The sequence below is a fragment of the Phycodurus eques genome, chromosome 18, assembly GCF_024500275.1.
Source record: "Phycodurus eques isolate BA_2022a chromosome 18, UOR_Pequ_1.1, whole genome shotgun sequence".
Classification (NCBI taxonomy): Eukaryota; Metazoa; Chordata; class Actinopteri; order Syngnathiformes; family Syngnathidae; genus Phycodurus; species Phycodurus eques.
The window spans coordinates 15,779,610-15,793,911 of record NC_084542.1 but is presented as its reverse complement, the minus strand read 5'-3'; the positions used below and the strand labels follow the sequence as shown (position 1 = coordinate 15,793,911).

General features: G+C 39.7%; 2 protein-coding genes across 2 annotated transcripts; one reads left to right on the top strand and one right to left on the bottom strand.

Moving 5' to 3' along the window:
* The first annotated feature begins 79 nt into the window (after positions 1-79).
* On the top strand, positions 80-2,756 carry hddc2 (HD domain containing 2). Its single transcript, XM_061704283.1, has 6 exons — positions 80-155; positions 703-824; positions 901-1,003; positions 1,068-1,136; positions 1,548-1,686; positions 2,574-2,756. The coding sequence occupies exons 1-6, from the start codon at positions 93-95 to the stop codon at positions 2,690-2,692; spliced, it is 615 nt and encodes a 204-aa protein (XP_061560267.1). The 5' UTR covers positions 80-92; the 3' UTR covers positions 2,693-2,756.
* On the bottom strand, positions 2,447-14,111 carry tpd52l1 (tpd52 like 1). The gene is given in 11 exon segments (XM_061704281.1): positions 2,447-2,612; positions 4,532-4,650; positions 5,178-5,238; positions 6,547-6,585; positions 6,870-6,884; positions 7,610-7,626; positions 7,628-7,712; positions 8,955-9,103; positions 9,218-9,336; positions 10,396-10,413; positions 13,974-14,111. Coding segments are annotated over 11 exon segments (699 nt in total). The 5' UTR covers positions 13,993-14,111; the 3' UTR covers positions 2,447-2,554.
* Between the last annotated feature and the right edge of the window lie 191 nt (positions 14,112-14,302).

The following is a 14,302-nucleotide window of genomic DNA, read 5'->3' as shown; positions in this document are numbered from 1 at the left end:
ATTAAATTTTGAATTGTTGTGCTTACTTTTTTTTCAGTATAGATGGCGCTGTGTTCTGTGTCTGCAAGTGTAGCGTAGAAGAAGAAAAAGACATGGCGGCCCCGACGGACCACATGAAAATGCTCCAATTTTTAAAACTAATCGGCCAGCTTAAAGTAAGATACTCACAGTTCATCATCCAGTATTTGTTCGATTCGCTTCTAATAAGTTTGAATTCCTTGAACTGTGCACGTATAGTTTTACGTATTGTTCGTATTCTAGCAGTTCCTACTGCAAACTCATGTGATATTACAGTACTAATAAAATGATAACTTCAATAAAAAGCGTTCGTCTTTAATTATTTAACAATCATAGTAGTATAAATTTGCTGTTTAAATGACAGCTATGTATTTTTTATTTCAATGTTTTATGACATTTGTCATGTTATTAGATAAATACACTGCCCCAGATGATGCAAGGCAGCACAGTTGTATGCTGTTACAGTGCCGTGAAAAAGTATTGGCCCCCTTCTCGAACTCATATATTTTACCATTTGAAAACAGAATTTTAAGGTCACTTGGGTAATATTTGTCTGCTATTTACATTTGTTTGACGATCTTAAACATAAAGTGGGGAAACTGTGCACAAATATAAGAATTTGAGAAGGGAGCCAATACTTACTATATTATGCACACTCTCCACTGTTAATTGTCTTTTCTGTAGAGGGTCCTTCGGACAGGCTGGGTGTACAGGAAGGTGAAGGACCCAGAGAGTGTGTCGGACCACATGTACCGCATGGCACTCATGTCTCTGACCATCACAGACCCCACGGTGGATAAGGACAAGTAGGTTTTTTTGCACTTTTTCTCAAATGAGCGGAGTATCATTTTAAATATCCTCCTTTTCTCGCTCTGTTTTCAGGTGTATCAAGCTGGCTCTGGTTCATGACATGGCCGAGTGCATCGTGGGAGATATCGCACCGTCGGACAATGTCAGCAAAGCTGAGAAACACCGGCAGGAGGAGGTGAGTGAGCGGCTAAGCTTTACTGATACTTGTTTTTGGTGTTAAAAATATTTTTTTCCTCCAGGCAGCCATGAGGCAGCTTTTGAGTCTCATGCCAGAGAGCCTTGGACAGGAGATTTGTGCATTATGGGAGGTAAAGTTTTCATGTTTTACTGCTTTAATCCTCAGGCCTTGTTGGGTTTGCCTTCCCTTTCAACTTGTTCAGGTGTAAATGTTTTTTTTTATTTATTTTTTTTATAGCTGAATGTTTTTATAACAGCCTTTGCCACGAATTTCACATAAATGTAGCCTGTAACTCAAGGCATTTCAGTGTCAGTTTCTTAGTCTGAACACTAGGGGGGCACTGTGTAAAATAAGTACCTATATTAGATAAGAAACGAAGAAGAACGCCAAGTCTGGTGGCTATGCAGTGGACCCCGTTATTCGTGCGTGATAGGGACCGGACCGTACCGCAAATAGCAAAAATCCGCGAATAACTGACTCCTATTATAATTGCTTTTGGAAAAATGAATTGTTTTTTTTTGGGGGGGGGGCGGGTGTTAAGGAATATGAGCATCAGAGCACCACGGAGGCCAGGCTGGTGAAAGAGTTTGACCGTCTCGAGATGATCCTGCAGGCTCACGAGTATGAAGAGCTGGAGGGAGCGCCGGGGAGACTGCAGGAGTTTTTCGACTCCACTCAGGGTGAGTCCAATATCCGCCTGTGTTACATTTCCACTATTGATCACATTGTCCATCTGCTAAACATTCCTCATTACAGCAATTTTGTATGGCTTGTGCAAATCAGGAAGTTCCCCAGCAGATTCAATTTATGGTGCTTGTGGGGAAAAAAATATTTAGCTTATCCGTTTCCTTTATTCACCAGACTGCGGGTGTCTATTAGAGGGAAGGAGTATAATTAAGAAAAGCCTTTTATTTATTCATTTGTACAAATTAAAATTTTTGTTGTACACATTTAGTTTTTCCCCCAAATACTGTATTACAATGTATTTTTATAAATTATTCTGTGTTAGATTACTATACAGTATGTTTTTATACAGTGATATTGCATTTGTGCAGATGATTCATTATTTGTATTTTATTAACTGTACATGTATCACTTGGCCGAATGTCTTGAAGATGAGAGCAAATATTTGAGATAAGAGTGCACTTCAGATCCCCACCGCGAGATGGTGGCAGCAAACTGCACAACAATATTGGGCCACTATCAAGTCACATTGGTTTCCTTGCCATGGTGGGACAGTACCAGTGGGTGGCGCTAATGCACCATTAATGTTTTTTTTCCTGGTTTGCGGGTTACACAGGGAGCAAATGTTACTGTTATACATACATACAGTACAAGACTACTGAGTGTATTTTTTCTTATTAAAAAACAACAACATTTAAACTCATGTTGCAAACAGAAAGTTAACTTAACGCTACTGTATACTTTTGTTGCCCATGACAAGGCCTGACTTATCCTGAGGGGGAAAAGGAGGCATTTATTTGAGATGAGGTGTTTATTTGTTCAAGCGGACAGAACGAGAAGAGGAAATACGACAGCGGCACTCAATCACTTTGTGTCCTTGCAGGTTGTTTCCAGCATCCCGATGTGCTTCAGCTGGTCATGGCTTTGAATGAAGAAAGGAGAAGTCACATGGCAGAAAAAAACAACTCTGGGAACTCGAAAACCATGTCACACGCAACATGACCACATTTTTGTTTTAATATCACGGAGATAAAAAAACAGTTGGCAATGTGAAATGGACACACAAGTCCGGAAAAAAAAAAAATGCGCCTTGTGTTAAATATTATGTTTGTATAACGTTTTATTATAAAACGGGACCTGAGAAGTGCTTGATTTTAGCACAACATATACGAGACCTTCATTGCGCTAAATAGTTATTCTTGAGACACAAAAAAAACTGTCATAGACTGAGATGAACTAAAGCAAGCTGAAAGACTGGATTGCATGTTTCTCAACTAGGGAAAAGATTGATAAAAATTGCTTTTCCTAAATAAAACAAGTTGTCATAACCAATCCCAATGCCTAAAATTATTAGTCCTTATTCTTATATTCTGTTATAAACCTATAATATATATTGTACTTTTGTCTGAATTTAAAATTGGAGAGATTAGTTGACCGAGAACATTTTGCACAACTCTTTTTTTCCCCTTTAGTGTTATTTAATTAGCCTGAGGGTTTGATTTGATTCTGTGCGTCATCGTGGCAGTCATGAGAGAAATGCTCGAAAAACTTTTAAATGACATTACAGAAGCACAAAATGCTCAAAATTAACGACACATGGGCCCTTAGTGAACACATAAAACACAATCCACCATTCAAAAATGTTGTTTTTTTTCTGCGTCGAAGTGCGTTACTTACCAAAGAGTATTAAAGCCATAGTGAAAAATGACACTACCAGATTAAAGTCGTAATCTTATGCGAATAGTCATATTTGAGATAAATGGTTGTATCGTTTGTGAAAAAAAGTTATACATTTTCAGGATTGTAGTCGTAATATTACAATAAAATATAAAAATATATTTGAGGAAAAAGTATATTTTTTTATATTGAGTATTTGAGAAAAATATATATATACAATGACTACAATGAGCTACTAGAAAAAAAGTTTGTATAATTTTATGACTAATCTTGAAAATATAACAATTCTCGTAAAAGTTACTCCTTTAATTTCGAAAATCTATGACTCATTGTAAAATCCAAGAGTTTTTGTAAAATATGTGGTACCAAAAATAACTAAAATTGCTTAAGCAATATAATTTAGAAAATATACTTTTTCCTTGGAAGTTGTACAACTTTCAAATATATACGACAGTTATGACAAGCCGAAAGGAAAATCTCAAATACGCAATGTTTTTCCGAAATATAAAATTTTACTCGTAATATTACAACGTAATCTCAAATTTATGACTTTATTTACATATGATTTAGAACTTGACAATATTGAACTTTTTCTCTTGAAAATGTACAATTTAATCTCAAATATGCGATGTTTGTCAGAATATTATGACTATCAACAGTATACAACTATTTTTAGGAAAATTATTTATGCTATTTTGACTAACCTCAAATATATTACTTTTTAATCTTCGACTTTATTCCAGTAAAATTAGAATTTAAATCTCACAGTTTAATTATTTGTTTTCTTTTTAGCGTGGCCCCAATACTCTTCTATAGTAAGTACCGAACATTTATGTACAAAATGTGTCTAGCTGTCAAATATTACAGAAATCGGGTCACGTTATATTCTGTTATTTACACATTATGCAGTTTTCTGTGTTAGTTAAAAATATACATTAATATTTCAAAGCATTCCTAATATCAGACGATAAATGTTGCATGATAATCGTTCTGTTCCAAAGAGAGTAAATTGCAAAGGTAAGGAGGCTTCCACTGCAATAGGTTCAATGAAGGTACTGTAGGATGATGATTATGCAAACCAATCACATATGTACTGTATATACTGTACATACACATTATATATATAAAAAAATGACACAAACATGAATACTGTTAGTCTCGTACTACGGCCTCTCGGGAGCGTCCGTCAAGTTGTTAGTGGGCGTGTCCTGAGAGCTGGCCTTGGCCGCGGAGGAGAGGACGTCCTCGAAGCTTCCTCCTGCCCCGGGACCTCCAACTTTAGTCTAGGAAATGCAAAGGGGAGGGGGACAGCGTTACAATGTACAACTGTGTTTTTCCTCCAGGAGGGGGGAAACTATTTTTAAAAAACAATTTACTCTATATGTTCTCTGTGGCGGATTAATTTCTATGCTAATGTCCTCTTGCCCGTGTCTATGGTGTTTTGTATAATGTTAGCATTAAGCTAACAGACTTTCATTAGACAAAAAAATATTGTTTGGTTGAACATTTAGGTGTTCAAACATACAATATTAATTGTCCTTTTTTTATGTGAGTTTTACAGTAACTTTCAACTGGGAGTGACAGCTTAAAGCAAGCACGCTGTGCCTCTTTTGGAGAACTGTGCGAGCAAGAGTTTTTTTTTTTTTTTTTCTTCCCCCTCAAAGTGATGTTATACAATGGTCTCTCTATTTTTGGATTTGCACCTATTGCGTGTGCATCGTCTTGAACGTTTCGCCCGTGATAAACGGGTTAAATGAAGTGCATTTTTGCGATTATTTTTCATATTGTCGAGTTGTGGATTTGTACACACCTTGATGTTAGTCACTGTACTCTCAACTTTCTCCTCAAAAGACCTGAAGCTGGGAGAGTTTCTGGAAAGAAAATTCATTTTGTTGAAATTCTAAAATATATATTTTTTTTTAATAATCTGTTCTGTATACATTTACTTTTTCCATGTAATTATTATTGATCTATACCAAATAATTTGACACTAAAATAATGGTTACATCAATGTTGTTGCCATGGAGCCCCTGATTACCTACAAGAGGCTAACATGGGAGTGGATGTTGACTCCCATTCCCACAGAGATCACTCCCAATCCTGAGTGTTTAAAAAAAATAAAAATAAAAATCCAGCCAAATCCCATTAAAAAAAAAAAAAAAAATCCCACTCAATCCCAAATTTTTTGATAAAAATCCCACGACCACAGCGATTGATTCCAATCCTTAGTCACCGGAATGATCAAGAAACAAAACAATCTTATTAACATAAACCCTATTAGCCGTTTAGTTTAGTAATGTTTAGCTTGATGCTGAGAGGCAATGTTCAAATATCGATCTGATTAAAAAAAAATAAAAAAATTTAAATATAACTGCATCATGGTTTCCACTCCCGTCCATCCCCTGAAACCGTTTTCGCAGTTCCTGCTCCCGATGACCTTTGTTCCCACTCCTGCCCAATCCCGTGATTTGGAATCTCGAAAAATGGCAGCCTATAGTCTACAACAGTGGTTTTCAACCTTTTTTAAGACCAAGTACCACCTCAAAAATATTTGGCTCTCCAAACGACAAACATGAAAATACAGTTACACAAATGTATTAATATGATTTTTTTCCCCAATATAATCTCTGAAATTACAGCCACTATCCATTTTCCATACCGCTTATCCTCACTCGGGTCGCGGGCGTGCTGGCACCTATTTTAGCTGACACTGGGCAAGAGGCGGGGCACACCTTGAGCTGGTCGCCACCCAATCGCACATATAGACAAACAACCAGTCACCCTCACATTCACACCTATGGGCAAATTAGAGTGCAGGCACAAGGAGAACATTCAAACTTCCCACAGTCGAGGCCAAATTTGAACCCAGGTCCTCAGAGCTGTGGGGCAGAAGTGCTAGCCAGCCACCATATGAAATAATGATTCTAAATGTGCTTAATTGAAGCTAAGCACCTTCTTTTAGTAGTATACGTACAGTCGTATACTATTGGTGGACCGACCAGCCAGGACACCTCTCGGATCATTAGCACTAGCATCAATGCTAAAACTACGGTTCAGTTATTTGCAGTGCTTGGACAAACACTCAAATACATCTTTTTATATTCACAAAGAGGGCTTATTAGCGTATTCAGTTTCTGACAAACGGTAACACATACACGCACACACATTCATACAATTACCTCATGGCAGGCATGCTCATAGAGTGCGAGATGGAGTAGCTGTCCGCAGAGAGAGGAGTTACTGGTTAGCAAAGCTAACGCCAGAGTTAGCAGTTAGCACACATATTGACACATGCACATGGAGGGAGAGAAGGGAAAAATATATACAGTATATATACACGCACACAAAATTAGGAAGGAGTTCATACTAACAGTGTAGTGTGTGGTACCTTGACTTTCGAGTATGATTTTTAAATTAAGAAAACTTGCATTGTATTGTATAAAATATAATAAAAGGGAACGTAATGAAATCAACGTTTATGATAGCGGCTGCATGTTCTTACCCAATAGAGCCAGACCTTGGGAGCATGTGGGAGGACGCAAAACGTGAATGCGTCATTTAACAGCTGTAAACTAGATATGGCGTAAATCAAATTTAATTAGCTACATAATTCTGAAATGAGGACAAATGCACAAAGTCAAATTACAACCCAGCTGACTGTAAGCCAAACACAGCAAGAAGAAGTGACACACATGCCGGAAATGACAATTGCAAGTGCGCGCGTGCACACGCACAGGCACACACACACACGTGATTCAATTATGACTGCAGTTCTTTTGTCAGGAATAATTGATTACATCTTGTGTTTCTGGCCAGTTAACGGTGATTAAATATGAAATGTCACAAAAACACAGAAAATAGACATGCCTTGTAATCATACACACACACATACCTCCTAGGGAATAGTAACTGTAGACCAGCCATGCTATATGAACGACATTAATACATTTCTTTTATCATAGATAGATCTCATCAATTCAAATAAACGATAAAGAAGAAGAGAAAATGTCATCTGAGTTTATCACCTACGCTCCCGACTGGTTGGCCATTTTTCGAGTTAAAGCAAAGACTGAGGTAAAACTTCAAATATCTCGATTGATACAGTAGAAATCGGTAGCGAGAGGAAGCTGGAGATGAATATAAACATAGACGAGGGGTATAGACTGACAGAGAAATAGAGCGATAGAGATGAAGATGGAAATAGAGCTATCGGTAGAGAGGCGATCGAGTGTTGCAGTGCACCTCATGTCTCCAAACTTTCCTGTTGATGGCGCTGCCGAGCGTGCTGAAGGCCGCCGTGGTCTTCTGTCCGGCCGAGCTCAGCGTCTCTGACGTTCGCTTGTACCTGGAAAGCACAAGAGAAGATGCTTCGTATGAATGCAGTAACTTCCCACATATTCACTGGGACGGCAGTCGCAGATTTTTATTCATTTATTCATTTTTGGGCAGGAAAACCCCTGGTTTTGTTATAAGTTAACATTCAAATGATTTTACTTTTTTTTTTTTTTTTTTTTAAATGAGACACTTTGCTTTGTGTTTGCAACATCTAGCACTAGTGTTGCCTGATACTTAAGTGGTCACTGTGCTTTATTATTGATGAGGATGTGTGCGATTTGCAGGTCGCAGTGTAACTGGATCACAACACCCAGAGATGGGAACACAGCTCGAAATGCATTTCCTGCTTTACAAGCCTCTTTTGTCAACACATTCAATTGGATTTACTGGACTTCTGTGACACGGTAATTGTATTGTGTATTGTCTATTATCTAAATTGCTCTCAAATACAGATGGTAGAAATCACAATGAATGTGTGTGTCCAAAAAACACCCCCCCCCCCCAAAAAAAAAAAAAAAAAAAAAAAAAAGGGGGGAAACTGTTGAGAGCAAACACAGATGGGCCGGTCAGTGTTTGACTACAGCATTATACAAACACGCCGCACTTTAAAGCGGAGGAAGTCGCAACACTGTGAGTGGCCTTCACTTTGTCGCTTCGCTCAAGCTCCGCCCCCACCCGTCATGCTAACAAAAGTCATTCATCAATGTCACACTTGAAAGTTATTAGGACGTCATAAAATTTATGTATATTTCCATGTGCTCTACTCACGAAAACTTTGGGATATCTGGCTTTAGGGTGACATTTCAAAATGAACCTGCACTCGAACATTTACAGGGGAACTTCATTTGGCCTTCTCTAAAGGCTTCACTGCTGTACATTTTTGCACAACTTGCTGTTCTCTAATAAGGAGCTGAAGGTTATTTCCAAGAACATCCATTTGTATGCCTTTCTGTGACTCTTCCAGTTCTGTGAAAACATCCTGTTTGGTGCTTTCGATCAACTGTTGGGTGACATCTGGGCCTCATGATGCCAAAATGTGAGCAGCATGATGTAGATGACTCTTTAAATAGCAATTCTAATTGAACTATGGAAATGTATTGGTCTATTCTCGGATCTAACACCAGTTGTGAATTTTGCCGTTTAGCTTTTTGTTCGAGAACAGCAGTGGACAAAAAGTCAGTTCATCCTGGAATTTACCCCCCAAAATGTATTTCCCTAATTTTTTGTGACTAGTGTATCTGTTGGGCCTTACGCAGTGGAGCTCTGCATGTCGAGCCAGCCTCGATTGAAATTGCTGCGTAGCTCGCTGAGAGGAGTGATGCCCAGTTTGTGCTTCAGCTCCATGTGTTGCTTCTCTTTGGACGCCAACACCTGCCTCAGTGTGCTGATCTCATCCTCCAGCTGGAGGGGGGAAAGAGAAGAAAAAAAATAAAATAAATAAAAATAAAAAATGAATGTTATCATCCAAACAAACATGGCCACGCTCATCAACACTGTATGTGTGTGCGGCAGTACTTTGGCTAACTCCAGTTGGATCTCCTCCCTTTCCTCCTCAGTCACGATGGAGTTGCTGAGGTTGCCGTCCGACGTCGTGTGCTCGTCCACTTCCCTCAGAGGCTCAGAGTCAAGAAAACCTGACACGCGCACACAGCCGACATGCGTTAATGTGCAGTTGAACCTCCCAATTCACTTGATACACAAATAAATTGATTTCAGGAATGCATTAAACTCAGATGGCACGGTACCACTGTATTAACATAAAACAAACGTAGACATACAAACGTGTGCAAAGTACCACTCAAGAATAAAAGTGATGTAATAGTAAGATGACCATACAACATGTAACGCACACCGTCCTGACAATTTAGTAAAATACGATGTCGTCAATAAAAAAAAAATCCCCAATTAGGAAAACAAAGAGTACAGAATGTATAACACAACGTGGGCTGAGACACACAATATACTGCAGCTTCTTCTTGCATCTTATTATATTGTTAATACAGTGGGAATTATTTTATTATTGTTTTAAACACTTCCTCCAGCATTGCCTGTAATGCTAATAAAGGTCTTATGATGGTGACCATTGTGACCTGGGAACAGATGATTTCAATTTCCATGACTGTATTTCCTACGGTTCTGCATCTTGCCATCTTCTGGAACATTCTAGTGTTGTGTTTACATGCCTTTGGCGGTTTTCTGAATTTCTCCCGCGATACAGTGTTGCGTAATGTGCGGCTGTAGCCCGCTGCGCTTTAATCCAGATTAACAGACATGGATTATGTAGTTGACACAGAAACACACACACACACAAAATGCCTCCGGGCGTCTGTGTGTGTGTGTGTGAATTGTGGATCCGGATTTTGGGGGCTTAGAACCATTGAACCCTGTTTGACTGCATGGTGAGTCCCGCATCCACCTTAACTCAACACTGAACGTTTGACACACTTTTACCGTTTGTCAACTCTTTTCTACAACATAAATATTTGGTTGTACACACGCATCGGCGCACCTACCTACAACACGCATACGCGCAATCGAGCGTGTACGTATGATATCGACACACCTACTACACATGTTCATACCTACAATGTGCACGCACATACCTACGACGTGCACGCACATACCTACAAAGCACACGCGCACACGAACCTACCTAGAACTATGACGCGCACACACCCATGAAACTAATATACCTGAAAGCTGTTCTCCATCTTGATGCAGCACAGGGTATTGGGATTAACATTAGTTCCACGTATGAATACTCACGCGCGCACACGCACGCTCACAAACTGCTTGAGGGAATTGAACATAGAAGAAAATGGTCACACACGGTAAACAAAAGGACAACACAACAACAGAGGCCTGCCAAGCCAGCACTGCATTGTGTCTCGTCCAGCACTTGGGTCTCTAATCTTCCATTCTGTGGACATCTTGATCTTTTTCCATACATCCATTTGCCATGGCATGTGTCCTCCTTTAGGGTCACAGTTCAGCTACAAATGATCTCAGCTGACTTTGGGCGAGAGGCGGACTACACCCTGGACTGGTGGCCAGCCAGGGCACATATAGACAAACAACCACTCAAACTCACAATTATTTACCATACAAATCTTCAATGACGCGAACAGGGATGTGTTTGGAATGTGGACGGAAGGGTCAGCGTCTATATAGTATTAAACTTTTCGGTGTACCTTGACCGGCAGACCATCAGTTTTCCCCATTGAAAGTAACTGAAACACCAGTCGTTTTAAATGACATAAAAATTGCATAGAATTGGATAAATCAGAAGCAAAACACACAACAAAAAAAGTTGGTGTTTTTTTTTGGGGGGGGGGGGGGGGGGGGGCATGAACAAACAACATTATGGAGCAAGTGCACATCAAGAGTCTACCAGAACGCTAATGGCCGTTGCAAAGTATTTGTGGAAGTTCACTTTCTTGAGCCATTTAATCTACTAGAGTTGAGTTGTTTGCAGTTTTACCAAAGTCCCGTGACGAAACGTCTACTTCCGCATTTGTGCTGCAGGAAGGAAGGGATTTGCTATTGCAGAAGCACAAACATCAGCCGTGTGACAATACACTGCAACCACTTCCAGGAAATGAGGGCTCTTTAATTAAACGCAAAACATGCAAGTGCAGCAATTCCTGTCAAGGCCACTGAAAATTATCTTCGCTAAAAGTGTTTCTGTGTTTTGTAAAAAAAAAAAATTAAAAAAAATAAAAAGAATACAAAAGTAAATGTATGGAAACAAACTGGTTTGCGAAAGCGCACTATTGTACATACTGTAATACAATAATCCCTCGTTTATCGCATATATTCCTTGTAATGTGTTTAAATTATTATTATTATTTTTTTTACAGTTTTAATGTTTTATGCTAGGAATGATTTAGTAATTTATTTTACTGCAAAAAAAAATAAATAGAGCACACATACATTGGGTGTGAGAAGAATATGGAACAAAAAAAAATCTCCAATCCACTAAATCCAAAATAGGTGAATTGCGATATATAGCGAGGGAATGCTGTATATGCATGTGAGGCGCAGGTAATATTTATGTCCACTTGGGGTCACCATTGACACATTCTACGCTATAATAACTGAGTGCCAATATGCATATGCCTTTAAAAGGCGGATCGAGCCTGTTAAGTGACCTGAATGTAAATGTATGAGGACGTACTGTTCGCTCCATATTTCCCAGCTATAGCGTTAGCCATCGTGGTGTTCAGGGATTCTGCAAGTAGAGGCTTCCGGCGGGTGCGCTAAGAGTGTACTTTTGATGACTGTATTTTGTTGAATAAAGCGATTGAAAGAGCACCAGCAGCTGTTTTCATTCTTCTGCTATCTGAACCACCTCTGACGGATTCTAATTCATTCTAACTAGCGGTGGGTGGTTTACTTTACCGGAGACATGCAGTTTAGTAACTGTACTGTACAAAAAAATAAAAATAAAAATAAAAAAATCTGTGATGCACTGAAGCCGCAATAAGTGAACCACGATAGAGCGAGTGACGACTGTATTCAGGAATTGGGGCGTGGCCTAGTGAGTGACCATCAGGAGCAGGAGTAACATTGGCCTGCTCATTTGTGTGTGCGAGTGTGGTGGTGTGAGTTGTGGACTACAGCAGCTCCTTGTGAGTGTTTGACTGCTTTTGCCATTCAATCAACTTTTGAACACGCATGGTTGGCTGTGGCTCTCCTTGCCCACATGCAGTATGAGGACACTACAGTACCTTGCTTCCTATTTTTTTTTTTTCCCCAGTTCACTTGAGCTGCGGCACATCTCAAACTCTTTTGCAACTCGAATTTTGGGTCAGAGCACATTTATTTTCTGCGCATGTCTCATTTAATTTAAAAAGGCCACATGGGGGAGACTTTACAGCAGCACTTTGATACGTGTACAGCGCACTCATTTGCCTCGGGCCTCCATCCGGGCTTTTTTTTTGTGTGTGTGTGGCCTCGAATACCTCTCTGGTCACAAGATTCCCATCTGGGTCATGTGGTGCGGCTAAATCACAGGCCAAAGTGTGCATATTTTAACCCAATGGAAAATGTCCATTCATCTTGGCGTGCGGAAAGTTTGCAAGCCGTGGCTCTCAACCTTGTTGACAGACTGTTTGCCACCAAACGGGGAGTCGCTTAGAACTGGAATGCAATTAACTAACTGGATCAACAAACGCCACCTTGCGTCTGACTGACTTGAACGTACCTCAGGGAGAGAGAAGTTGTAAAACTACAACACAATGATGATAAAGGCTCTCCAATTGGTCTAAAATTATTTATTTAACACAAATAATGTGTTGTGAGAGGCAGAACAATGGAGTGCTTTTCAGAACAAACCTGTCTATCCACTTTTTGTGACCTCAGGGAACAAGTACCAAGTACAAAAATGTCACAAAAAGTATATCGACTGATAATATTTCAATGTATTCACAAATGTACTGAGTGTGAAATGTGGGTCTTTTTAGGTTATTATTCTGTTCATTGCATCGTCAGCCATCAAGTAGAAGTTAATTGAATACCCTATCACTGTAAGGAGCTAACATAGATAGATCATCAAAGATATGTTATTTGCAGTAAATTAATATGAATTTTGGATAATTGGATCATTTCCCAAAGATGACCTGATGATCTGGAGCTTTTATTTTGTTCTGCCTGTCGCTATATGTTGATGGCATTGATACAGTAACAAAGACAAATTATTTGTAGTAAATAAATGATAACTTTAGGACCAACTACATGAAATTTGATCATTTTTCCGCAGCACACCTCCTGATCTAGACTTGGAAACAGTTCAGAGCTACTATTAAAAGGCTATTTTTAATGTGGGAATAACAGCCACTCATCAATTACATCCGTGGGAAAATGGGAGTTTCCACATAAATCACGTTTTCTTGCTAGAATGAGAGGAAAACCGCGATGTAAACAGACTTGGCTTGTGTCTGGAAAAACCAATACCCCAAACGTCACATGAAGTCTTCCCTAGTGCTGACGTCACTTCAATTTAACCTGTATTCGGTTTAACTGGACGTTCTTTACAAAATTGAATGATGCCAAAATCTACCAAACTTGACATTTGCTCACTTTTAAATAGAAACATAGTCGTAAGAACACGACTACGATCTTTTGTGTTGTACTCGTGGATGGTGTGGTGCGTTCACGCTCCATTAGCGGTACAGTACCTGCTAGCGTAAGCGACTTTAAACGGGAGGGAGAGTGGTCTCGCCACTCAAATAAGCCATTAAAGTACGTATGTGAACCGACATCGACTGACCTTGTTGTCTTGTCTCCATGGTTAACTTCCACTCGGGGTCTCACGCAGACACGTCACGGTGTCGGCAGGAGATTGGCACCAATGTCCAGATCCGTTTGTAGCCGCCGTCTCGCTCTCTTCTTCGGCTTGGCTGTTTGTCACGAGATAGGGCAGCCCAGGGGGCGGGACGTAGCATATGCGCCAGCCAATGAGCGAGCGCGCCGGTCGATCGTACGCCCGGGTTGCTTCCGGGTACGTTTTTGAGCGCAAGGATGACCGTTCTTTGTTCGTTTAGTTTCGATATATTCAGTATTTAACTCTCCATTCACTCTATTCGTTTTCTCTCAAAA